The 27,829-nt window shown below is 43.1% G+C and overlaps 2 protein-coding genes across 2 annotated transcripts; one reads left to right on the forward strand and one right to left on the reverse strand.

Moving 5' to 3' along the window:
• Positions 1-12,606: 12,606 nt before the first annotated feature.
• Positions 12,607-13,542, reverse strand: LOC132584026 (olfactory receptor-like protein OLF3). Its single transcript, XM_060255798.1, has one exon. It carries the CDS (start codon positions 13,540-13,542, stop codon positions 12,607-12,609), a length of 936 nt encoding a protein of 311 aa, XP_060111781.1.
• Positions 13,543-23,467: 9,925 nt separating this feature from the next.
• Positions 23,468-24,433, forward strand: LOC132583456 (olfactory receptor 5P51-like). Its single transcript, XM_060255093.1, has one exon. It carries the CDS (start codon positions 23,468-23,470, stop codon positions 24,431-24,433), a length of 966 nt encoding a protein of 321 aa, XP_060111076.1.
• The last annotated feature ends 3,396 nt before the right edge of the window (positions 24,434-27,829 follow it).

A 27,829-nucleotide genomic window follows, 5' to 3' on the forward strand; every position in this document is an offset into this window, starting at 1 on the left:
TTGGGGGAGTGTAACACCACCCCTGCTCATCTTTTGGTCCTTGTTTGATTGCTTAGGCTAGCTCAGTTTCATTAGACCCTGGTAGCCGGGCAAGGTTAGTCCTGGTGAGGACTTTGATGAGAGACCACCAAGAAGGCCCAGTGTAGGCCTGTATAAAGATAGGCAGTGGCTAAGCGTTTTGACCAGGATGGTCCGGTCTGGCCTGAATCTCACCATGTCTCAGAAGCTAAGCAGGGTTGACCCTGGTTATTACTTGGATGGGACACCACCAAGGAATGTTCAGGGTTGCTATGTAGAGGCAAACCACTTTATACTAAAGGTCGCGAAAGGTGGCCGGGGTAGGTGTAGTTGGTCAGAGCCCCCTCCCCCCATTTACACATTACTTATTGTGCTTGCGGGGCGTTTATTAGGGGCTTGGGCCATTTTGGGCTGTAGGCTTAGCAACTACAGGGGGCCTAAGAAGGCCTCAGGGCAGCCCTATGTGGGCAGTTACCCATCCACATAGTCAATATGGCTCAGTGGCAGAGCATCTGCTTGGTAAGCAAAAGGTCCCAGGTTCAGTCCCTGGCATCTCCAAAAAAGGGCCCATGCAAATAGGTGTAAAAAACCTCAGCTGAGACCCTGGAGAGCCATTGCCAGTCTGGGTAGACAATACTGACTTTGATGGACCAAGGGTCTGATTCAGTATAAGGCAGCTTCATATGTTCATATGTTTAGGGCCTTTAGTTATGACACCAAATCAGTTCAGCGATTCCCCTTCTTTTCTTGGCAGCCAGGGTCAAGGGTAGTAAGGCAGGTCGGTAGCGTGGGGGTCGCCGGGCCTTTAGTGGTGGGGACTGTGCTGCCGTGGGGTTGGCAGAACCCCCCCCCTTTGCCTTCTGCTTGGGTTATGCAACAGGTGGGGGTTGGTGATTCCTCCTCACCCCCCAGTCCCTTATAGCGCAGTGGCTTTTCATGCGCTACCCTTTGGGTAGCCGGCTACGCTGCTGGGTGATCATCTTCAGTGGCTAGAGAGAAGTGATTAAAAGCGGAATACGTTGAGTTTTCAGCCTTTTATACAGGGAATTGGGAAAGAAGTCCACAGGGGATCGGGACAAGAAGGACAAGGAGAAGTTGCAGTGGAGAAAGGTCGATAGGCCATGGTCGAATTGGCTACCGGGATTCCTCATTTACGCAGGGGTTATTGCCAGGGCCTAGCCGTGGAGGGCCGCCCCCCCTTTTTTCTTCCAGTATTGCAATATTATTTATCGTGCATATAACGATTTTTCAGGGGGGGGGCGTGGCTGCAGTATGATGAGCAATTCCGTATGCGAGCGGTTGTTAATCCTGGTCTCCCGTGGGACTGGATTGATCGGCGGCTTTGGTTGCTCATCTGGTTCAGAAGATGGTTCATTCTGCTAGCACCCGCATGGCTGCGGGGCAGTCAGTTCAGCCACGGCTGCTTTGCTGGGAGTTTTCCTCCCAATGTGTGTGCGCCAGAAAGGCCTGCGGGTGCAGGCATGAATGTCCGTTGTGGGGCGGCCCCTATGCCTTTCGGCTGGTATTAGGTCCAAGCCATAAGGGGCCAGCAAGTGGCTGGGGGTGGGCCCAGCCAGCATCCTGGAAAAGGGGCCCAGCCCCATGCAGTTGGGGGTTCTTAGAGAGTGGTTGCAGGATTATCTGCGTGTGGATGCGAGACGTTCATTAGGGGAAGAGTTTTTATGTGGGTTTAGAATTCCTTATTAAGCTCCTCGTGCCTCGTTTTTCTTGCTCGAATTTGTGGTCAGTGCACGGTTTGGAGCGCGTGGTTAGGGCTAAGATTAGTAGGGAACGCGCTGAGGGGCGAGTCCTTGGTCCTTTTCGGCCCCTCTGGTGCCAAAATTGCGGGTGTCATCTTTGGGTATTGTCCCTAAGAAGGCCGCGGGTGAATTTCGTCTTATCCATCAATTATCCTACCTCAGGGGGCCTTGGTCAATGACGCCATTCCAGCTGAGTTGTGTTCTCTGGGTAATGTTCATGATGGTTAACAGCATTTTGACGGTTGGTGGTGGAGTCGGGTGTTCGCTTGGCTAAGGAGAAGATAGAGGGCCCAACTACAGTTTTGACTGTTTTGGGGGTTGAGTTGGATACTGTGCGCCAGCAATCCCGGTTGCCGCTATATAGGTTGGAGAATCAGTGGGCGTGAGCATCGGCTGTGAAAGTTAAGCGTAAGGTCACCCTCCTCGAGCTACAGCAGCTTGTGGGCCAACTGAACTTAACATGTGGGAGACTTTTTTGAGGGATTTAATGGCATTTTGTTTCTGGAGAGGTGTTATGCAGTTGGAGGCTGAGTTGCAGATTGTTTTGGATGCTGCTGACTCTATTGGCTTTGGGTGTATTTTCGGGGGCATTGGTGAGCCGAACGTTGGCCAAGGGAGTGGTTGGGCTCTGAGTTAGGCCGTAAGTTGACTTTTGGAGTTCTTTTGGGTCACTCCCTGGCCAATCACATGGTGCATTTTTGGGTGTGACAACATGGCGGTCGTCCATGTCGTCAACAATCTTACCTATAGGTCCCCACTGGTCATGTGGCTTGTTAGGGTGTTTATACTGCACTGTCTTAAGTTAAAGGTTTTGTTTTTGGCAAAGCACGTACCAGGCATTAGTAACAGAGTGGTGGATGCCCTGTCTCGCCAGCAGATGGTGTGCTTTTGTTAACTAGCTCCGGACTTTTTTCTGCGCACATCCCAGTGGAATTGTGGCTGGTTGGACGGTTGAAGTTAGATGGCAATTCACCGTGCCATAGCACCTAGCACGAAAAGTCATATGATAGGGCGGTTAGTCAGTTTTCTGTTTTCAGGAAAGTGCTGTGTTCGTGAGGCTTGGCCAGCTCTGGTGGAGCACCTGCTGCAGTTTTGTGTTTTGCAGAAGCGGGGGGGGGGGGCTCGCGGTAATATCCATCAAGGGCCAGCTTGCAGCGGTGGCCTTCCTCAGCAGGGCCCGGGGGTAGCCGGAGGCGGCTAAAGATTTCCGTATTGCAAAAATGTTGGAAGGTTGGTTACGGGAGGCAGGGTGACCGGGGGTCGTCGACAGCCGATTTCCCATCTTTCCTCCATGGGCTACATGCTACCTGGGGCTGGTTTGTGCCACTTTGACGGCCTTTTTTCGGGGGGTGCGGGTGCCTGAGCTAGTGGTGCTCTCCCGCACTGATTCTTTGGCTAGGGCACTCCAGGTGGGGGATGTTAAGCTCTTGGGGGGCTAGGTTTCTTTGCTGGTTTGTCGATTCAAGACAGATCAGAGGCAAAGGGTTTGCACGGTCAAATTAGGATCTTGCTCGGAAAAAGAGGTTGTATCTGGTGGCGGCCCTCGAATATTATGTTGAGTTGAGTGGGTCGGCGGAGGGTCCATTGTTTTCTCTTTTTTTAATATGTATATTTTATTGTTATTATTGATTGTCCATTTCTCTTACACTCTTCCTCTCGTTCCATTTAACATGTTTTCCCCATCCCACCCCCCTTAGTCTATATGTCATCTTCCAGCCAGGGACAAAGGACTTGGAGCTTCCACTGAATGTCTGCTTTCTTTTCTTCTTTTGCCCACTTCAGGTAGATCAGCCACTTTTCCTTAATCCTTGTTCTTCTTTCCTCCCATGACCCTTCCTGAGTCATTGTGGCAGCTATGTCTGACTGAACAAAATCAAAAAGATAATCATGCCAAATTCTTTCCTCCCATTTACTTTTATCCTTCCATCCTACCGCCATTACCGCTTTGCCCGCTGATATCATTACTTTTAATAAGTCTTGATTATTCTTCCCTATTATCCCATTCCCTAGTATACTCATCTTCATCAATTCAAAGTCTATTCTCGGTTCAACCTGAAAAAACTTCTTTATCATTCCCGCTACCATTTTCCATAATCTATTAGCTTCAGGGCACTCCCACCACATGTGGGTGTACCATCCCTTCTCTTTCTTACAGTGCCAACATTTAGGGCTCAACCCAGGAAACATGTTCGCTAAGGTAGCCAGAGTTCTATACCATTTAGTAAAGAATTTCAATTCCATTTCCCTAACTTTGTAAATTTTAACTTTTTTTAAACCTTCCATTAACTTTTCTACTGTTCGTTTAGTTATTTGGCCTTCTGAACTCCATATCCGTTGAAGGTGACCTATTACTCCTTCGGTGTCTGAAGTCATACTCCTATATAAAATGCTTAATATTCCTTTTTTTGTTTTACTCATTAATTTATAAATCTTTTCCATAGGTTCCTCTTCATTTATATTACTTTTCTCCACTTTCTTTTTAACTTTAGTATACAATCCTACAGCTTTAAGCCAATGTTGTACCCCTACTGCTTCTTGCAAGTTTTGTAATGGTTTTAACTTATCCATTATTAACAAATCTTCTACCCTTCTGTATCCTTTAAGACTGTGTAATTCCCTCCACCTATAATCCCTGTCTTCCTCCATTAACATTTCTAATGGTGTCCATCTAGATACCCGATTTAACCATTTTGGCTGCCACTTCTTCACACCATTAACCCACTCTTCCTTGGTCCCTCATTTAAGTTAAAGTCCCTCTCCTCCATATTCGTAAAGATACCATGTTTTCCTACTCTGTTATTAGCCTCATTCTCAAACCTTACCCATTTCGGATCATCTTCCCTCTCTATCTCTAATAATGCTTTAAGCTGAAAAGCTTCATAGTAATTAGTTATATCCAGAATTCCCCATCCCAAATCCGATTGATGATTGTATACTAGCTTTTTTGCAATTCTAGATTTCTTATTTCCAAATATCCATTCCCTTATTTTAGTATTCTAGTTACTCATTTTTCATTTATCAATCTCCAATGGTATCGTTTGAAATAAATATAATAACCTTGGCATCCAAAACATCGATACACTTCTTATTTTAGTGGTCAGACTCATATGTCTTACCCCCCACTGCTGCATATCCTTCGCTATCTTCTCCCATACTTTTTTATAATTACCCTCCACTATCCTATTAATATTTTATATATTTCTATTCCTAAATATTTAAATTTCTTAACTCCCATCCCCATATTAGTTAACCTATTAATTTCTTTCCTTTCCTCCAAATTAACGTTGAAATACATTATTTCTGATTTTTCCATATTAATTCTTAAACCTGACGATGCTTCAAAATTATCCAATATAATTTTCGTTTCCCTAATAGCCTCTTTCGGGTTCAACATTATCATAATGATGTCATCTGCAAATAAGTTAATTTTCATTTCCTCCTTACCTATCCTACAACCTTCTATTCTACCTGCATTCCTAATCCTTTCTGCCAATTGTTCTATTGCCATTATAAATAAGGTTGGGGAGAGCGGGCACCCCTGCCTTACCCCTCTCCCAAAAGGGAATTGTTCTGTGTGTTCATTATTTACCCTTACTACTGCTGTACCCTCCCTATAAACCTCCTGTATAGCTTTTAAAAATAATGAACCTATCCCATACTTCATCATTGTGGACCACAGGAACTCATGGGACAACGTATCAAATGCCTTATATACATCCGATTTAAGCAATCCCAATTGCCCAGAATGTCTATGATGAAGTACATTTAGTATATTCCTTATAGGATCTGCTATACTCCTATTCTTCATGAATCCATATTGGTCCTCTTTTATTATACCAGGTAATATATTTCGTAGTCTATTTGCCAATATTTTAGCAAATATTTTGTAATCCTGATTAAGTAAACTTATTGGTCTATATGAGCCAACTTCCCGAGGGTCTTTCTGAGGTTTTAATATTATATTTATCTCGGCCTTCCTCCAAAAGTCGGGAGCCTTCCCTCCTTTCAATATCATATTAAACACCTGTTGTAGTTCCGGGATCAATATCTCCTTCATTTCTTTGTAAAAATCTGCAGTAAATCCATCTGGCCCCAGGGATTTACCTAATTTTAAACTGCTCACTACCTCCTCTATTTCCTGAAGTGTGATTTCCTTCTCCAAACTCTCTTTATCTAAGTCTTTCAAACATTCCCCACTTCTTTCCGTAAAATCTGTTATATCTCTCCTGGCATATAACGCCTTATAAAACTCTTGAAATGCTTGCCTGATTTCTCTCGAATTCTGCATAATATCTCCTTGTGTTCTAATACTTTTTACCCTTTGCTTTCCTTTCCTAGTCTTAAGTTAGCCAGTCTCCTAACAGAATTTATTGAGTCCCTTTGAAACTCATTCCTTACCATAGTTTGCTTCTTCCATAATGTCCTAAAGTCAAGAGAGCCCAATTGCTTCCCAATCTCTTCAATCTTTTTTTTTCCTTTCAGGGCAAAATCTTATGCCTTGACTACTCTGTAGTGCACCTAATTCCTGGAGTTTCTGTGTTTTATTAGCATACCATTCTTTTTCCTTCATCATACAGTGTCCTCTTAGTACTGCCTTTGCCGCCTCCCACAGAATATCCGTGGCCACTGTTCCCCTTTTTTCTCTGAAATATTGCTTCACCTGATTTTCCATGTAATGTCTATCTTCTTTTTTTTGCTAAAACCATACTATTAAATCTCCATATCCTTCTAATTTGCTCATGTCTTGTCTCCAATTCTATAATCAGTGGGGCATGATCTGAGATCCATATTGGATGAGTTGTTATTTTCCTCAGTTCCCAATTATTTGATTTTTTAAGAAATATATAATCAATACAAGAAGCTGTTTTATGTCTACTTGAAAAGTGTGTTGGCTTGGGGACTAAACTCAAAGCTTCGTGTGCTTCTATCAAGTTCCTTTTTTCCCACTGCCTTACCCTCTCTTTAGTCATATCTATATTGAAGTCTCCTGCTATTATGACTTCTCCCTCTGGGAATCTCTGAACATTTTGCATTACCTTATTCAAAAATTTCCTCTGTCCTGTATTTGGGGTATATATATTTATCAAGGTTATCACCTTATTTTGAAACTTGCCTTTAATAAACAAATATCTTTCCTCCCTATCACTAACTAGATCTAGTAACCGGATATCAATCCTTGTATGTGCTAAAATTGCTACTCCTCTCGCTTTGGCCCTACTCTTTGCTTCAGCTAACACCTTCCACCCTGGGTGCTTGATCAATGGTTTAGTGTCATCCTTTGCCTTATGTGTTTCCTGTACGCATATTATATCTCTATTTTGTTGCTTTGCAAATCTTGCTAATCTGTATCTTTTCAAATCTGAACCTAGCCCATTGACATTCAATGAGAGCATTTTCTTTTTTTTTTCTTTTTTTTTATAAAGAAAAATTTTATTAAGAAAAGGAATTAACACACAAGAAATACACAAGAAAATGAGAGCATTTTCAAAGCTTTAACCATATTTGTAACCCTTCTCTCCCTTCCCTGGCTGAATAGTAACTTCTAATGTACATGTCTCCCTTCTCCCTTTCCCCCTCCTTCCCCCTTTCCCCTAACCCCTTGCCCCCTCCTTTCTTCAGGTACAGAGCTTGCATTTGGGGTGATCTCTCTCCCCTCCCTGTACCTTGGGGTGGGCACATCTCCTCTCCCTCCTATATTTTTTATCCTTTCCTTCATTTAAGACCATAACACCCCTCCCTCTTATTTATGGGGTACTTCCCTTTCTTAGAAGCTTCTTCCTTGAACATCTTATGATCGCGTCCTCTGTTGTTTCTTCTGACGTGTAGAAGGCTCTTCCTCTGGTTTCTCTACGCTTGACCCCTCTGTTGGTTGAGTTCCTATTTCCCCTGGGTGAAGATCCAACTTCTCCAGGAGTTTTGCCGCTTCAGCTGGATTCCTTGCTGTAAGTCTTTTGCCTTCTTTATAAATCACAATACTGGCTGGGTCTCTCTCTCTCTCTCAGCTTGACTTTGCGAACGAAGATTTAAGAAGGGTGCAGTAGTCCACGTCTGCTGCAGGCTCACTGGTGGCTGACAAGATCAATGCGGGAAAGGCAGGTCTGCCCACAGTGGCTGCAGGGAAAAGTCTTATTTGGGGTTGATGCTGTAGCAGTACAATTCTTCCTCAATCTCCTTTTGTCTTCAAGACCAGCTATGTGTGCGTTCTCAAAGGAAGAGACAGCCTGGTGGATGGTGTGCCTCCATGCTTTGTGATCTGAGGCTAAGTCAGACCACTGGTGATGGTTAATGCAACAGGTACCAAGGGATTTCTTCAAGGAGTCCTTGTACCTCTTCTTTGGTGCCCCTCTATTTTGATGGCCGGTGGAAAGTTCGCCATACAGGGCAATCTTGGGAAGGTGGTGGTTTTCCATCCTGGAGATATGCCCTGCCCAGCGCAGCTGCGTCTTTAACAGCAATGCCTCAATGCTTGTAACCTCCGCCCGCTTGAGGACTTCAGTGTTGGTCACAAAGTCAATCCAGTGGATGTTGAGGATGGTGTGAAGGCAGCGCTGATGAAAGCGCTCAAGGAGTTGCAGGTGATGACGGTATAAAACCCACGATTCGGAGCCGTAGATGAGGGTTGTCATCACAACCGCTTTGTAAACATTGATCTTCGTGCCTCTTTTCAGATGCTCCACACCCTTTTATGCAGTCGGCCAAATGCACGGTTTGCCTTTGCCAGTCTATTGTCAATCTCCTTGTCGATCTTGGCGTCTGAGGAGATGATGCACCCCAGGTAGCTGAACATGGGTAAGCCCATGTAAACAGTATCTTGTTCTGAAAAAGCTTGTCTGCAAATGGCTTCGTTCGTCTCTTTTCTTTCAGCGTTTCATTACAAAAGTCTTGTCTTACAAATACTTTTTTCCCTTTATATTCCAATCCTTTCTTTTTCTTCAAGGCCAGGAACACTTGTTGCTGAACTTTTTCTCTTGCAAATTTCATTATTACCGGTCTGGGCTCCCCTCCAGTCCTCCTACTTCTTATCCTGTGAACTCTTTCTATGTGGTCGGCATTAATCGTTATCCCTGTCTCTTGTTCTGAAATCCATTTTATCAAACCATCTTCCAAATGTCGTGAATCAATATCTTCTGAAGCGCCCTCCTCGCTCTGTCTGAAAGCCCCTTGATCTGTTCCTTCAAATAAGTTATGTCTTGCTTATTTGGTGAGGCCATCTTGTCTGCCTGGCTAGCCAGCTCTTTAACATCTTTTAACTCCTTATTTAACTGACTAACCTCATTTTTTACTTCGGCAGTGGCTTCTTGTATCTTGTTATGAGATTTTAACATTAACGCCTGAAATTGTGCCATCTGTTCTGAAAGCTGTTTAACCGTTGTGGCAGCCATTTCTGAGCTGTTAATCACCACCCCTACTCCTTTATCTCACTAACAAAATACTCCCTACTTCTGACTGCTATTTCTTGTCTCAACATGCCTTTTGCCTCTTTAACTACTCTGCAAGTTATTTATGCCCCCGTAACCACAATATTTACATTCCTTTTGGTCTTAATCTCTTTCTTGTCTCAGAGAGGGACGAGCCAAGGCTTCTTGCTCTAGAGCATGTGCATTCCCCAGGTCCATTGTTTTCTCATAACAACTCCACCCCCTTGACTAAATTTCAATTTTGAACCATTACAAGTCAGGCTTGGGTAAAATTGGCCTGAGTGGCATGAAATTTGGTACTCATTTATCTAGGATTGGGGCAGCATCATCAGCTGCTGCTGGTGGAGATCTGGGGCTTATCGGACCTACACACGGCCTTTACGATCGTAGGGTGATTACCCATTAATTCACCTTTATACAGCTTAAGTTTGTACTGTTGGAATGTGTCCTAGTGGTTTTTCTTTTCTAGGTGCTGTGGCTGGTGTGGAAAAGAGGAGGCTCCTCATTGGTGGCCACAGTATCATCTGTTGGGTGGCACGTCATGCTCGTTGGGCACCAGTCGGTTCTCAGTGAGGCCTGAGTGAGCAGGCTATCATTGAGTTGCAGGGCCGACAGGGCATGAGGTGGTCGGGGCTCATTCCACCTCCCTGGTGGGAGAGGAGGGGCCCCCTGCTCCATTTGTTGGTGATTCACTTGTGGGATAATGATTTGGGCTTACTCTAGGGTAAGGCCCTTTCACTTCAGGCACGGGATGGTTTCACCATTATTGGTAGTAGGTGGCCAGGTGTCTCATCCTGTGGTCGGACATGCCACCACGCCGGCAGTGGTGGACGGTTTGGGACCTAGCAGGTTTGGTGTGGGCCCGGTAGAAGGCTAGCAGGGCCTTGCAGATAGCCCTGGAGAGAGGGTTGGGATTTTATGTGTCAGATCCATCCATAAAGGCCTGTTGCGAGGATTAGTACAGGTTGGATGGGGTCCATCTTTCGTTAAAGGGCAACGAGGCCTTTTGGCTGAGTTAAGGCAAGGGGCTAGAACATGTTCTCGGTTAGGTGGGGGACAGTTGCCTAAGCTGAGGCTTGGCTCTGTCTGTGGCTGTTTATTGTTGGAAACATGTTGTGTGGGGTATTGGTGAGCTCCCGCGGCACTGCACCATTTGGGTGAATGGCATCCCTGGGGTGACCATTAAGCTGTATGGCCCAAGGTTGGCTCCAGGGAGCCTTGGGATCCCGTCACTTGGAATTGTCCACATTCCAGGCTGTACGGCTTGGGGGATGGTGGAGCGCAGGTGAATGGGATCTTGTGCCTGGCCGGCTGGGTTTGAGCCGTTGGGTTGGCTCCCACCCAGGGCCTGGGGCTCGCCCAGTTCTAGGTTAAGGAGGTGGTCTGGTTGACCCCTGGCTTAACCTGACTCCACTGTTTTCCCCTTGCTGTTTAAAATAATAAAGTGGCCCTTTAATCCATATTTTGTCGTCTGTCTTGTTATTCCGACTGTGGTGGCAGTGTGATATTCATCAGCAGCTTGAATACTGAATGTGCAGTTCTGCCTCCTGCTATAAATGGATGATTTGAAAAGTGGTTGTGCTGCATTGCTGGGATAGAAGTCTATCTAACAATCAGCAATGTTAGCAACATGGAACATTCAAATTCATAGCCCGGTTTGGGAATATTAATATGCATGTGTTAGGACTGAGTGCATATCCCTCTTGTGAGCTTCTTGGTGGAGCATGTGATTCTTCAAAGGGAGAAAGAAGATATAGGCCTAGATAGACCTTTGTGTAACTCAATTAGGGCTGGGCATTCTGGAATTTCCAAGTTGCACATATACATGAAAATCACTGTTCTGAGTCATTATTTTGATTTTCCAGAACAGTTACACAAATACGGAATTCTTAAGCATTACAACTCCGCCTCCCTCAACAGTGTAGCTTTTCATGTTGGATGCTTATCATGACCATCAAATTATTTATTTATTTATTTAGTAGGCTTATATTCCACCCTTTCCCATAACGGGCTCAGGGAGGATCACAACATGAACTGAACAAGAATAAAAAACCTACAATTTAAATTTAAAAACAAAACAATAAAATTAGCAAACCAACAACAATAGAACAATAGAATGAAATAAGGTGCATCACAGGCAGAAAGGGCACATTTCACAGAATACAGCAGTTTTTGACCCAAGAAGAAGTGGTGATAATAAATAAGATAGCACCATAGTGAAACATGATGTCACAACAAGGCTGAAAAGTATGATGTCACAACAAGGGAGGCCAACTGATACAATAGTTGCTGGAATAGGATGCCTACTGCCTCAGCCATTCTACTGTCTGGCAGAATAGCTCCATCTTACAGGCCCTATGAAATGGTAGTAACTCAGGTAGGGCCTGGATCTCCATAGGGAGCTGATTCCACCAGGCAGGGGCCAGAGCTGAGAAAGCCCTTGCCCTGGTTGAGGCAAGATGGACATCCTTTGGACCAGGGGTGGTCAGGAGGTGTTGTGTAGTAGATTGCAATGACCTCTGGGGCATATATGGGGAAAGTTGGTTTCTCAAGTATGTCAGTTCCAGGCTGTGTAAGGCTGTTTCAACACAAGTTTTGTTTTACTTTGATTCTCCAAATCTCCCAGGCAGTGACCTGAATAAGGTGGCTCCTGACTGGCAGAAACCAGGAGCAGATCCTGGCAGTGCTGTGGTTCTGGCTTATTCCTTCTTTTCTTCCAGCTTTTTAGGGACAGAGACTTTTTAAATGACAAAAATGCCCATGTTAATCTTGTTCAGTAACCAATACAATTTTACCCTTGGTCCAGTTTTGCTGAAACTTGAGTGATCTTGGGTGAACAGATAGCACTAGCTCTTCTAAAAATCTGGCATCATTTGTTGAAAACCAGTCACTATTATTCCCCAAAATGTCCCCCATAGATAATAATAGCAGAACTATTGTTTTCTTTTGTTTCCAAAGGGAAACAAATAACACACCACAACAAGAAAGGATGACAAACAGTTTTCAGTGGATAGATTTTTTTAATTATTACTATTGTCCATCAGTCACTATAAAAAGTAGAAAATGAAATGAATGCTTACAATTTTGTTTTATTTCCCATGCTTGTGGGCAGTGGAATTTCCTCCAACAGAAATCAGTGGAGAGAAATGTTCTTGTGCCAAGAGGCACCTGTTCTGTAAAGTCAAACACTTTTATTTGTTTGAAATTTAGGAAGTATTTAGATTGGCGAGACAACTGTGTTCTGTGCAGAACTCATGCATTCTGCTCTTCATGAAATGCCATGAACCATCACAAAATGCATCAAAAAAGTTCATGGTGGTTCTTCGGTTTACAGACATTGCTTCAGAAACCATTAACCGGCCAGTGTCCTTAATTGTGACATCCTCCTATATGATGGCTCTCTGTCTTTCTCAAAGGACACCTTTCCCCAACGCTTTGGTCAGAGCACCTTTTACTTCCTTGTTTCTTAGGCTGTATATAATAGGGTTGAGCATGGGAGTCACTACTGCATAAAAAATAGAAACCATCTTGTCCTGATTGGGTGAAGTGTTGGATTTGGGGCTCATGTAAGCAAAGATTGCTGTGCCATAGCAGAGAGTGACCACAGTCATGTGAGAAGTGCAGGTGGAGAAGGCTCGGTGCCGGCCTTCTGAGGAGTGGATGTGCAGAATGGTATTGATGATATACACATAGGATAGCATCACCACAACACATGGGATAAGCAGTACAAAGACTCCTGCCACAACAATTACAATCTCATTGAGAAAAGTATCTGAACAGGCTACCTTGATAACAGCAAGAAGTTCACAGGCAAAATGGTTGATGGTACTAAAACTGCAGAAATGAAGGCGCATGGTGAATGCAGTCTGCATCAAAGCATTGAGGAAACCACCAATCCAGCACATTGTGGCTATTTGGATGCACACTCTCTTGTTCATTATAGTCATATAATGCAAAGGATGACAGACTGCAACATATCTGTCATAAGCCATAGCTGCTAACAGAATAAACTCAATGCCTCCCAGGGACAATGAGATGTAGAGCTGAGCCATACAACAATTAAAAGAGATAGTTTTGTAACTGGTAAGGGAGTGAGCTAGCAACTGAGGAACCACACTAGTGGTATAACAAATGTCCAGGAAAGAGAGATTACTCAAGAAGAAATACATAGGTGTGCTGAGCCGTGGATCAATACGAATTACTATGATGATGAGCAAGTTGCCCGCCAGGGTGACAAGGTACATGGAGAAGAATACTGCAAAGAGAAATAGGTTGGTGCTTCTCTCTTTAGAGAATCCCAGGAACACAAATTCTTTGGCACTTGTTTGATTGTATTGCCCCATCATGTAGATAATCCAAAACCTGAGAGAACAACAACAACAAAAACCCACCGAATTTAATTGGGACATGTCCTGCCCTGGCTAAGGCTTTGAAAAACTACAAGATTTCAGTGGGATTCTATTTTAGCTTGGAAAAGGCAACTAACTATCTGTTGTCTAGTATCTATGTCATCAAAAACATAACCCCAACACCAGAGTCACAGAGCAATTTGTTTTTAAAAGTTTATAAGTGTGTGTGTGTGTCTATTAGTTTATGAGATGATGAATTTGTGTACATATAAATGTGTATATGTCACTAATAGATTACAGACAGGCTGATACCTGAGGGGGATACAATCCTGGTTTGTACTAATTTTCAGTTTGAAGGTGTGTAAATGAAGTTGTATAGCCAAGTTCATAAATACTTTGAAACCATGCTTTTTTCATGTTAAAATGGTATATATGTTTTCTTCTGATTTGTCCAAACAAAAAGGTACAGACAAGTGAGAACATAATGTATGTGCTGGACATCCCACGTAATTCCCTGCTGATTAGTAGTTTTCAGCTGGAATAATTTACCATAATGGAGGCAGTCTTACTTGGAACCTTAAAACAATGGAAACAAAAAAAATAATTCTGCCTGTTGCCAAATTAAAATGTGTACTTTCCACCTAACATTTACTTAATGACTGAAAGAACATAAGACCATTAAGTAAAATTGTATATGTTAACACAGTTATTACTGCCAATAGATGTATTCATTTTCAAGGCCGAAATGTCTACATATTATCCAAGTAATAATTACATATATATCTAGTATTAGAGACAGAACACTGGACTTGTATGCCCTAAACATATTTTAGCTTGTTTTGCAACTGAGAACATAAAGGGGGAAAAAATAAATTGAGACCTGACCATTAAAAAAAACGCATATTGAGACAGACAACAGAGAAAGATAGCTTTTTAAAAAATCTATACTTAGAAACATTTCCAAATGATTATCTAGAATCAGAAGATATCTATCTCAGCCCAATTCTCTGCCTAATTACAGCTGCAACTCCACTTGATGTCTCATAATATTCAGCATAGCCTTGCGGGTAGTTAAAGAGGACATCTCCTTTTTATCAACAGATAACCTGGCTAGATTCAACTCACTATCTGCATAAGTATGCATAGGATTACCTCTTCAAATGAGGAGGTTAAACTGAGGGTGGTAGCATTTTTTAGAATGTTATTTGATACAAATTCTTGTCCCATTTTCAGCAACTTTTCAAAATAAGTGAGTAACAAGGTGCTGCTCTTGCCAAGTGCTGGTGCTCTGTTTTGCAGTTGTCAAGACACTAATAATAATTGTTTTACTCTTAAACCATATTGTGCCCGCTAAGCTCCCCTTTCATAGCAAAAAAGTATGCAAAATTTATTTATTTATTTTAAAATGTGCCGCATCCACAAGGTGGCAAACATGAAAATATTGCAAAATTAAAACACCATTAAATAAATTATCTATAAAATATGGTGGTGGAGGGTGCCATCAAGTTGCAGTTGTCTTACAGGAACCCCAAAGGGGTTTTGAGACAAGAGGAAAATGGAAGTATGGTTTGCCATTTCCTGCCTCTGAGTAGCAACTCTAGACTTCCTTGGTGCTCTCCCATCCCATGACCAAACCTGCTTAGCTTCCAAGTTCTGTAAAGATCAGGCTAGCCTGAGCCATCCATATCAGAGAAGGTAAAATATACAATTCAATTAAAAGTACAAAAGCACACACACACAACACAGTGAGAAAGGAGGGCCAATGACAGTTACTAATGGCATACCAAGCAATATAAAAGGCAAGTCTTCACTTGCTGAAAAAAGACATTCACAGAAGGAGACAGATAAATTTTGGTGCCACAGCTGAATCTGTCTTTCTTCAGGTTGCCATCCATCTGCAAATTCATCATAGTCCCAACCCATGGAATGAGAAACAGACTAAAGCAACAACATTGAGTGGTAGCACTTTAGTGTGCACCTGTGTTTTAATTCCAGACATGGTAATCCAGATATTTCTGAAATCTGGAGCCCTGTGAACTACTGCTTAAGTGCATTTTTGCTAATGGAAGCAACAGATTAACATCATAGCAAAAAATATATGTGGTAAAGTTCTTCCATTCTCCGCCATCTGTACAGCCATGGAAATTTAGTCTCTGCTGAGCTGTCCTGAAAGAAGAGGCAAAGCAAAGGCAAAGTACTATACTATTGGAATCAACTGTTGTTTTAAGGGGTGAGAGATTACCATGAGAAGACCTCTTTGTCAGTTGTCCTGAAAAATCAAAACTAGAAATGAAGCTCTATACTAATCATACCACTGAAGCCTTCTCAGTTGGATCCCACTTCCACCCCACAACTTACCTCTACTATTTTGAAACCCTTTTGCAAAAGGAAGAAAGGATTCACTGCAGAAGATATTTAAGAAATCTGAGTTCCCATAAAATGTACATGTGATATAGAACTTAATTGATTTCAAGGGCAAAGTAAATTGGGCAGCTTCTATTTCCCCATAGGGCAATTAACTCTGGAGCAACTTGAGTTTTGTTAGAAACTCCAGCATCAAAGGCAGTTTAGAGTTGCTGTTCCAGGTCTCAAATTCACGCAGTCAAATGAAACGTTTCTTTGTGTTTAAGCCCAACCCATATTTCTGCTGTGCAACTGAAAGCACAAATCTGAACAATGGCCCAGTCTCCATCTATAACAAGAGATAACTGCCCTGGACCCTCTTTGCCTGCTTGATGGGGCGAAGGGTGACGGATGGGGACAATTTGACATTGTGCCAATACTGCAGTGTCCCACTTCTGGATCAAACTGGAAGTGGCATCATGACATTATCAGGATGCTCTAGGATTCACCCAATACTCTTTTGTTAAACATAGACGTTTTGATGAATGCTGGAGAGTCACACTGAAACAATACAATTACTTCCAATTTGAACCAAAAGTGATACTGCAGCATCAGTGTGATGCCAATCAAGTAGCCTCCCCCTCCATTCCCCACCAGATTCCAGTACTCTGTAGACAATATTACTATTGAGAAACTGTTGGATCTAGAACACTTTTTTCACAAGTAAAAAAGGTAGGAGGGGTCTTTTATGGGACCTTAAAAATGCAGGGAACCACAAAAATTATGAAGGAGTGCACTGCTGTCTGAATTGCAGGCCCTTTGGTGCCCTATTCATTGCCCAGACTCTGGGTCTCCCCTCTGGGGGTTGCTGCCAAAAAGGCTCTGGGTGAGTTCAGACTTATCCATCATTTGTCATAATCTAAGGGATCCTCAGTTAATTATGCCATTCCTCCTAAATTTTGCTCAGTTGAAGACACATTGATTGTTCATGCACTAGGGCCACTAAGGGCCTATGGTTCTGAAGCACTCATGGCAAAAAGATTTCAGGGGTTATGGTATGTAGATAAGGCAATGTCCATGGGTTGTGTGGTAGCATTTGAAAAGTTTAGCACCTTCCTAGAATAGGCAGCAAAAGCTAATACCCCACATATCACACATTATTTGGTCAATTTCCTTTTCGTTGGGCCAGTAGATAGTACTGATTGCATGGAGCACTTGGTGACATTCTAGGCCCTGGCAGGGGAGCTGGGAATCCCACTGGCTCACAACAAGATTGAGGGTCCCCCAACTGGATTCCATTCAAGAGGCATCCTGCCTGCCAGAAGAAAAGCTGTTTGTACTGCAAACCCTCATTACGATGGTGCTGGCACACAATAAATATACACTGAGGGAATTGCAGTTATTTATGGGGCATCTTAACTACCTGCTGGGCAGTTACACTAGGGAGGGCTTTTTGTGCATGCTGGCATGGACCTCAGCAAGAACTAAGACTTCTAAGCTCCCACTCAGGGTGGGGGATCTGTAAGCCAAATGCCCTCAAAACGAGGATGGGGAATTGTCAGGTGGGCACCTGGCTTGATCAGGATCTTTTACCTGTGTATACAGGATTCCACGTCCAGAAATTAATGCTTAAAAATATTAGGGACTCTAATTAAGTAAAACAATTAAAATTTATTCCAGAAAAATATAGGCTTACATACAAGATAAAATACTCTTAAACTCATTCATACAGTCCTAAGAAAAAAATAGAGAGAGATATAGAGACAACACATGGGTGATAATTACCTATCATAGTCTTCAAGGAAGGCTCCAATGGTGATGCAAGAGGACAGGGGAAATGGGACCCTCAACTGGCCAAGAACTGGGGATGGATCTAGACAGCGGAGATAGGATACTGCTAGATTCACACATGAGTGGAGCTGTGTCAGAGGCTAAATAGACTACCTTGGACCCTCTGGGATGGGAGGTATGAGGGAGGAGAAAGGGGAGGCTCTGCAGTGACCATAAGGGCTGGACTTCTGCAGTAGCCAATAGCAACTTGATTGGTGGCACCTAATTGGGTACCCATAACTGACCAATGAACAAGCTTGGGCCCGGGTTACCTGATTGGCTGTACAGGTAACTAAGGGGCTAAGGGGGGAGGCTCCAAAATGACAGTTGGGGAGAAGAATGGGAGAAATTACTGGGAGGAGGGGTGCTTAAAATTATTAAACTTATCTAAAAGGGTGACAATAGATGGCCAAATGATTGCCTAGGTTTACACAAAGGATCTTGTCTCTGGCTGAAGATGGTCTTCCTCTTCTTCTGTGTTCTTCTTGCTAACAATCTTTGTCCTGGGTTCCGTTGGACAAATGCTTGGGCGGTCTGGCAGGGTCCACTCCCGGATAAGTTTGATGGTTCCATAGGTGGGTAACATCTGTTGCATACGTGTTTCCCGCTGTGCTGAAATGGAGTCTTGGCACTGCTGGAAGATAGCTGGTATTAGCCTCCCAAAGTGGATTCTATGGTCAAGGCTGAAAACCACATGGCCTGGATAGCTCCTAATGGCACACTTTCTTCCGCTCCAGGATAGAGACGGCGTTCACCCGGATGTGACTGGAAACCATCCGTTCTCCTTGCTGGCACTCTTCCAGGGACATGGAGCGCTGCTTTAGCATTGTGGCTGCTTGTATTCATAAGTCCTTTTCAGTCTGGTAGACAAACCCATGTCCTTCTGGCAGATGTGTGAGAGCTCTGTTTCCAGGCACTCTGGCAACCAGATGGGTGACTACAATGTTCTGGAATTTAGGGGCATTTCCTTACAGATCCCCCAGTTTGCCTCCCCCCAATTCACCAACGCAGAGCAGACTGCCATGAGGATCCCTGCCCCCAAAGAGCTCTGTCATTACATGACATGCCCTACACTATGACATCACGCAAAAGTGACATCATTGCACTGGGCACAATCATGGCAGGGATGCTCTGGCCTTTGGATAAAAACTATATGGTATCCACCTGCCAAAGCCAAGGTAAAACTTAGAAACCCTAGCAAAGACCTCTGCTCTAACCACCATATATGAATAACTAAGGGCATGAAGAATAACTTCAGGGTCTGGCTAGTCTGTTCTGGATATAATGGGGTCATTATTTGACCAGGCCCAGCGCTAGGAGTTCTGGCATCCCAGGCCAAACCCTGTGCCCCTGCCCCCTCCCAGGATCACATCATCAGGTCATGCATGCTTTGTATGAACTCTCAGCCCCTTGGCCAGCCACCTGCACCCACCGCCCCACTGTTGGTCAGGTGCATCTGGGCTGGGTGGCTTGGCAGCCCCTTCCCCTCTCCCCGAGCTGTGGGTGAACTGAAGCACACTGTGCTGGGGCGTGGGCCTGGTTTGGGCCAAGCCCCCTGCCCCCCAGCAGGAAGCAGGTCTAGTTCCTGCCACTGACTTCCTGCCTGTGGAAGGCAGGCTGCAGCCTGAGCTCTCTGCTACCATGCCTCTCCTGCTCTCCTGTGAAGTGGTAAAGGGCTGGGAAGGACCAGGCTGAGCTGTGCATTCGGGTCAGCATGAGCTGATAAGGGGCACCCACCCCTGCAGTGAGGCGGTGCCCCAGGCAGCCGCTTACTTTGCCGACTCCCATGTGCTGGCCCTGCATTTGACAGCAACTGCTTGATTTGGCCAGCTGCATGCAGATACACTACACTCTGATATGGCAGGTATCACCAGTTTTGGCATGTACTACAAGGACCTTTGGTGAGCCCAAAGTTGATCTGCCACTTGGGCAGGGGTGACTTTGCAATGAGACCTTGCCTTCTTGGAGTTGTTCCCCATCCTTATGGTGGCAGTTCTCTGGGGGAGCAGTTTCAGTCAGATTCTGGTGCAATAACAAAGCAGAGGTAAGAGTGGCAAATAAGCAAACTTTGTGATCTGAGAGGGTTATTTACCTGGTACACAGGTTTATCCTTATGTGTTTGTCTGCCAACATAACATTTTCAACAAAAACAGCGTCCAGTGTATAATGTCTAAGAAAAAAAATGCAACGAATATGCAACACTCTGAAATATATGAAACCAGTTACAATAAAGAAAAAGACATTACGTTGTTCATATAATTGTGTATCACATTGTGGTTCCATGAAGATTTGTTTGAATTAAGGGAGAGAGCAGAGAAAGGCTTTGAAACTGCCAGCAAGGTCGATGTGATGAGTTCTCTCCTTTTGTGTACAGGCCTCAGATTCAGTGGGAGCTCACAGGAGCACATCTCCTGAACCTTTCTGAATGTTCCACCTCTTCCTTCTGAGAGTCCCACCTCCTTGTCCATTGAATAGTATGTGCAGCTGCATAACAATCCCTGGATGAGCTCCACCATCTATTTTTTCTTCAAAATGACCCCTTTGTGTATATAAGTGTTTTGCCATGAGTGTTCTGTCTCTTTCTTATGTTGTGGATGTCAGCACGACAAAAACAAGACAAGTGTAGGATATCAAAAGAGCAACGCTTCGGAACAATTTTTGGGATCACTATCCCTTTAAGAAACAGTAACATCTGGATAGACGGAAGTTATTCAATATGGATATTTTTGTGGCTGCACATTCATATCACTTAAGAAATACTTTGTTGTGAGAACACAACATTTTCAGCTCACCACATGGTAGGCATCAATAACAGCATTGTCAATGCCTTGTCTTGCCTTCAGGAGGAGGTGTTTTGCAGCCTGGTACCAAAGACCAACTACTATCCAGGAATATACCATAATGCAGGGAGTATTCCACTCAGTTGTCCCTGCTACCATTCACTCATATTCTTCAGCAGCTGCAGCCTTCTTGGTTTTCTCTGCAGACACTAGTGGTTTGGATGCCTGGCCAGAGTCAAATGAGTCAAGGTCCTCTGGTACATCTACAGGAACAGTGCTCTGCCCCCAGAACCATACAGCACAAGGCTGCCATTTCATTCTTTAGCAAAGTCTATGGCTAAACAAAATCCATGTGAGAAAGGGTTATCATGAGAGGGAGAGCTGGGTAAAACTGAGGGAAAAGCCTGGCTGAATGCAAACTATGCCTCCCATATTACAAGCCTATGAGCAGGGATTTAAGGCCCTGCACTGAATTCATAAATGAAACAAGATGGAAGCCAAGGACTTCTACATCTACAACCCATGTTTTTAGCCACTAAACTGAACTGGTTCAATTAAAGCTAAAGGTAGTCCCTATGCAAGCACCAGTCCTTTCTGACTCCAGGGTGACATTGCATCACAATGTTTTCACGGCAGGCTTTTTAAGGGTTGGTTTGCCATTGTCTTCCCCAGTCATCTACACTTTCCCCCCAGCAAGCTGGGTACTCATTTTACCGACCTTGGGAGGATGGAAGGCTGAGTCAACTTTGAGTCAGCTACCTGAACCCAGTTTCCACCAGGATCGAACACAGGTAATGAGCAGAGAGCTTGGACTGCAGTACTGCAGCTTTACCACTCTGCACCACAGAGCTCCTGTTACTAGCTCAATTACTGGATCCATATTTTCTTTTACTCAATACACTGAATTTATTAGCTCTCAGGGGACTCCAGAAGCCAGTAAAATACTTCAGTAGAATTCAGAAAACAAAATCAGATCTGATGGAAAGAAAGGGTAGAGGACACTGAACTTATTCTAAACCAATATATCAGTTTGGGTGCAAGTATTTTATTTTCCAATTTATTTATTTATTTATTTAAAAATATTTTTGATCTTTAGAATGTGCAGCTTTCAATAATTAGTTTAGCCTGCCTATATCTAAATATAAAAGAACAGATTTAAGAATTGTTAAGAGAACCATATCAAAGAAGGTTTGATTTCTATCTAAGCAATAGTTTTCCAGTGTTATCAGTGTATTTTCTCTTTTCATGTAGCTTTTTACCCACTTTCTGTTTGGCTCCAAGAGGGCAGAGGGTTCTGGCATTGGCAAGACCCAGCACAGGTCAAAAGGCCACAACCTTAGCACTGCAGCCATCCTGACTTGGCACAGAACACCCAGCAGACACCCGACTTGTATCATCAACATCTTTCAGGTAAAAGGGGACTTATGTGACGGATTTCAAAATCTTGGAGCTGGAACTGTCTAGAGTTTTTAACAGAACTTAGAAACACAAAACAAATAGGATGTATATCTTCAAGTAGAACTGAGGTTCATTCCTCTCTGATCTGATCAATGAAAGTGGTGTTCCATCAGGATGATCCTGCATTATACTTTGTTTCTGTACTTTGAAGATCAGTGGCTTGTTTCTCTCAATACTGATATTTAGAATTCAGAACCTTGTAAAATTTACTTGATTCTACTTTTCGACATTGAAGGTCAAAAGTCTTCCATGCTTTTAACTGTAGATATTCTGGTTTGTTTGTTTTAAGTGAAATGACTGAGCTCCTGTGCAGACCACTGGCAATTTCAAAATTAAATATAAAGGTGCCACTGGACTAAAACTTTGTCTAAAAATTGCATGGTGGATATATAAAATCATTTTCTACTTTCAAAACTGTCTCAGATTTGCTTTTAAAATCCCAGGTATATTTATTCAGAAGTGAATCTTATGTTAATCAATAGGGCTTACTCCAAGGAAAGTGTCTTTAGGATCGCAGCCTTAATAACATTCTTAAGAGATTACAGTTCCGTGTGCCATGATGGCAAAAACAATACAGTAGGAAGACCTTGTCCCACTTCGGATGCAGCTATGTCTCAAGTAATTGGGTAGAATCCTGTTACACTTTTGGCCTTCAAAGAGCTTTTTGAATAAGGTCTGTAGTGATTTTTTAAAAGTCTCATAGAGCTTGTGTGAGTCAGATATAGGCAACAATGTGTGTGTTCATTCAGAGGCTTGGATGGAAAAATAGTTTCCTATCTAACACAGTCCATTGGGGGACTGGGATTAAATTTAGCACTTTTTTGAAACCCACAAAAGCTAAAGAAGACTGTTGTGTGTTGTGGTCAGTCTCAGTAATGTTAAGATTTTTTTAGCTAATGTCAACCCTTCTGAGCTCAACCAGAGTGAGAATAGGTTGAATGTAGATTCAGATGGGTAGCTGTGTTGGTCTGAAGCAACAGAACAAAGTTTTAGTCCAGTGGCACCTTTATATTTAATTCTGGGTATAAGCTTACATGTGCACGCACACTTCTTCAGATGCATGCACACAACAGCTTATACCCAGAATTAAACTCTGCTGGTGTTAAAGGTGCCATTAGACTCAAACTTTGTCCAATAAGTTGAATGGTTAGTTATTGCAGATCCTAAACTAGCATTTATAGTAAAGAGTTTTGTTTAGGGATTTGTGAGGAGAATTTCACTAATCTTATCAAAACTCATTTAGCATCCTTGAAACAATGTCTGAATTAATGTTTTTATAGTGAAGCATATGCATATAATCATGTTGTGGGGGGAATCAGCATTCTTATTTGAATTAATTAGGCTTTTCTCAGAGGTCTGTCTTTCTTGAATACTTCTGAAAAGATAAATGAATTCACTGCATATGCTAACTAAATATTTGATATGATTTATATAACTTCCAACAGGAATCACAGTCATCAACAGTGCTGATGAACATCTGAAATGTTGTTTTATTTCCACTTGAAATCAAGATGGAGGACAATATGGTTTTTGACAAATTAAATCACACAGGGATATCAGAATTCATCATTGTTGGATTTCCAGGCAATAAGAATGTACAGGTTTTGTACTTCATCACATTTCTCTTCATCTATTTACTTAGTCTTTCAGGGAACATCACGCTGCTATGCGCACTTAAGGCAGAGTCCAGCCTTCATACACCTATGTACTTCTTCCTAAGCAATCTTGCTGTCCTGGAGATTGGATACACCACAGTCACTCTTCCTAAACTCCTGGCAATCTCTTTAGCAAGAGCAAGGACTATCTCTCTTACAGCTTGCCTAGTGCAGACATACTTCTTTTTCTTTCTGGGTTCCACAGAATGCTTCCTGCTTGCTGTCATGGCTTATGACCGTTATCTGGCCATCTGCAACCCTCTGCGATACTCAGTACTCATGTGCAACAGAATGTGTGTATTCTTAGTTTTGGGTTCCTGGATAACTGGTTTCCTAAATCCTTGGCCAGGTATCATGCTGTTTAGCAGGCTGTATTTCTGTGGCAACATCATCAACCACTTCTTCTGTGATGTTCCACCACTGCTCAGCCTTTCATGCAGCAATACAGATGTTCTAAGAACTACCATCTTCATCAGCTCAATTTTCATAGTGTTAGGCACTGTCCTGCTAACCATGCTTTCTTATGCTTGCATCCTGGCCACCCTCCTAAGGATGTCCTCAGCCAAGGGTCGGCAGAAAGCATTCTCCACCTGCTCTTCCCACCTGACCGTTGTCTCACTCTATTATGGAACAGTGATCTTCACATATGTCAATCCTGCCGCCAAGCAGTCCATGCAGATAAATAAGATGGTATCTTTTATCTACAGTGTAGTGACTCCCATGCTCAATCCCATCATCTACAGCTTGAGAAATGAAGATGTCAAAAAGGCTGTGAAAAGAATGATGATAAGGAAATTCTGTCCTGAAAGGTACACTTCTTAATGTCAAAACAGGAAAGATACTGAAAGATCCAGAAATAGAAACTTTGGATTTTGGATGGTCAATGAAAATTACAGAAAGGTTATTCTTTTTTCCTCCAAACTGTTTTGTCAGTTCTAGACAATGTGTATCCTTTTGTAAAAAAATACAGCAGTCTGAAGTCAGGGATACAGGACAGAGTCTACATGAATGAATCTGTGTTATGTTTACAACAACAACAACAACAAAATCGTACTGGAGTTCTGATTCAGGATCCCCTGACATATTTGATTTGATGCAAGAACAGGGGCTTGGCAAGATTTCAGACATGGGTTTTAAATGTTCCCAATCTCATTTTGGGCCATTTTGTAGTAAAAGCCAAGATTCCCAAGCTAGCCTTACAACTAGGCTCACACACTGAGCTTCCTGCTAAACTGTCAAGTAATACTGGGTTATACCAAGTCAAATCATGTGTCAAGCATTGTATCTTTATCCTTTATTATAGTATTCAGAATATAGAATTGTTACTAACCCTGAATTAAACTTAGGCACATCAAAGTAGCAACCCCCACCTTTCTTCTTTTGCTTGTGCTAACTAATGCAGGAATGTCCTCTTTGAAGATAAGGCTTGTTCTCAGGGACTTGTTCTCAGGCTCAGCCAGGCCTGAACCCAGGATGTGCTAGTTGCAATATAGATTAGGAACCCAGCGTGTGAATTTCACGCGTGAATGTAGAATTGTTTATAGCATCTTTGATGTGCCATTTTAAAGCATGTATTCTAGTGTTACAGAGTATCAGTTCCAATCCCTAGCTTGAATGAGCCACATTGATTATCAATAAACCAAACTTTGTTTCAAGATTCAAGGACTGGTTATTTTGAGATCTCATGCTTGACATCATGACCTCTTGGAATTCTATGGCACTGCTGATATCAGTGGACATAGCATTGGATTTCATGTGGTTTGCTTTTAGTTATCTGCTACTGATTTGCAGTCATGTGATAATATTAATTTTTTCTAGGAATAACATTTCCAAGATTGCACAGAGTGTGCAGTGGGTGTATGGGTGGGAAGTGGAGGAGAGAAGAAAGAAGGAAAAAGTGAAAAATGTTACATTGTCTTTTTTGTCTGGTCTACCACATTTTTGCCAGTGGAACCACCACAAATCTGCATCAGCTATGGGTAAGGTGGAAAAGGAATGGGAAATAGGAGAGGGAGATTCATATGTACCACCAAAGACAGAGAAGTGCTTGGGGGATGAAGTGCCTAACTTTTAAGGCAAACTATATGCGCTTCACACTCATATTCCAAGTTAAAGAAGTCACCCATCAATCATGAGGATGTACATCTTCCCATGGGGTCATTTTGTAGAAAAAGAGGTGCTGGAGCTCATTTGCATAACTCATTTGCATATGCCACATACCCCTGACATTGTCAAGTGTACAGGTTCAATGATGAGTCGAAGTTGATACAAAGACTACGTTTATTGATAGACCGATACTTTGTGTAACAGGTTCTTCAGAGTAATGAGGCTAATACATTGATACAATACTTTTAAGGCTTACTTCAACAGGATTCCAAGGGATGGGGATGCGGGGTAGCATTCACACATAAACTATCATAAATGTCTACATTCCCATAGTGTTATCAAGAATTCGTCCTTGCTTTCCCCAGATGTCTCGTACTCCCTTACAGGAATGTATGGGAAGGTGCTGATTATTTAGTTTCAGTTCTCACTACTTCTAACTTCAAGCCATAAAGCACGGCGGGGGAAGGGAAAGAATAACACAGCTAACAAAGCTGGGTCCTCCATGATAGTTTACAGACCAGGTTTAGGCAGGACCCTATAACAATCAATTATCGATGGAATTTCACCATGCTTGACATACTGCCCCCCCCCCCCTAAAATCAGCCTCGCGGCTTCTGAGGAAATGCTTTATGAAATTTGTTTACCAAATCAGGGGCTAAAACATCTCTTTCTGCTACCCATTCATTTTTACTGGATGGGAAATGTTTCCATTTAATCAAATAATACAAAACCCCATGTTTCATTTTTGAATCTAATATCTCTTGTACTTCATGATGACTCTGATTTCCAATCTGGATAGGCTGTGGAGCTGGTGGTCGAGGGTGCCAAGGAGAACCACCCGGGTCACTTCGCAAAAGACTACAATGAAAGACAGGGTGTATTTTTCTAAACATCTTGGGCAACTCCAATTCTACTGTTACTTTGTTAATCACCCTCTTAATTTTAAAAGGACCCAAAATCTATATGCCAGTTTCTTGGAGGGTTGATTCAGGGGGAGGTTTTTTGTTGACACAAACACAGAATCCCCCACTTTGAAATCCCAAGTGGGTACATGGGATTTATCATACTGTTTTTTATACACCTCCTTGGCGGCTTCCAGATTCTCTTGAATTCCCTTCCAACCGCTCCCCAAATTTCCCCACCATTGCTCGAATGAGGTGGGATCTCTGGTTCGCTCCCCTCCGGGCAACAATGGAACAGGCTTCCCCTCATACCCATTTATGACCTGAAACGGGGAAGCCTTGGTGGAGCTGTGCATGCTGTTGTTGTAGCCATACTCAGCAAATGGCAAAAGATCCACCCAGTTAGACTGCTGGTGGTTCACATAGCACCGCAAATATTGCTCCAACAGCGCGTTCACATGTTCCGTCTGTCTGTGGATGGTAGGCAAAGCTCAAACCTTGTTCGATACCCAATAATTTGCAAAACTCCCGCCAGAAATTGGCAACGAACTGTGGCCCCCTATCACTAATAATCTTATCGGGGAACGAGTGTAGTTTCACAACGTGATGGAAAAACAGATAAGCTAGTCTCTTAGAGGTTGGTAATTGCGCACAAGGAATGAAGTGGGCTTGTTTGGAAAAGGTGTCCACTACTACCAGAATCATGGTAGCTCGACTATAAAATCCATTGACACCACAGACCAGGGACAAGTGGCTGTCTCTAGTGGTTTTAACAGCCTGAGAGGCTTTCCTCCCCTCTTCTTTGCCATCAGACAAATAGGGGAGGAAGCTACGAACTCAGAAACGTCCTTCTTCATGGAGGGCCACCAAAATTGTCTGTTAATCAAATGCAGTGTTCTCACGTATCCAAAATGGCCAGCTAATTTGTTAGAATGACAGAACTGTAGGACCTCTGATCGTAGGCTTTTAGGAATGTACAGCTTATTACCTTTATACCAAAACCCATCCTCCCCCTTCTGTACTTCCTCCAGTTTGTCTTCTCCTTCCTTTTCAGTTTCTACGGCCAGGCGTTCTCCCCCCCCCCCCCCCACTTTTCCATTGGCAAAGACCGCCATGTTTTGGATCGTGTGGTTACCATGGCGGCCACTTGAGAGGGAGGGATCAGAGAGTCTTCCACCTCCTCCTTTTGACTATTGTGCTGGGGAAGGCG

The sequence above is a fragment of the Heteronotia binoei genome, chromosome 15 (genome assembly GCF_032191835.1).
Source record: "Heteronotia binoei isolate CCM8104 ecotype False Entrance Well chromosome 15, APGP_CSIRO_Hbin_v1, whole genome shotgun sequence".
NCBI classification, from domain to species: domain Eukaryota; kingdom Metazoa; phylum Chordata; class Lepidosauria; order Squamata; family Gekkonidae; genus Heteronotia; species Heteronotia binoei.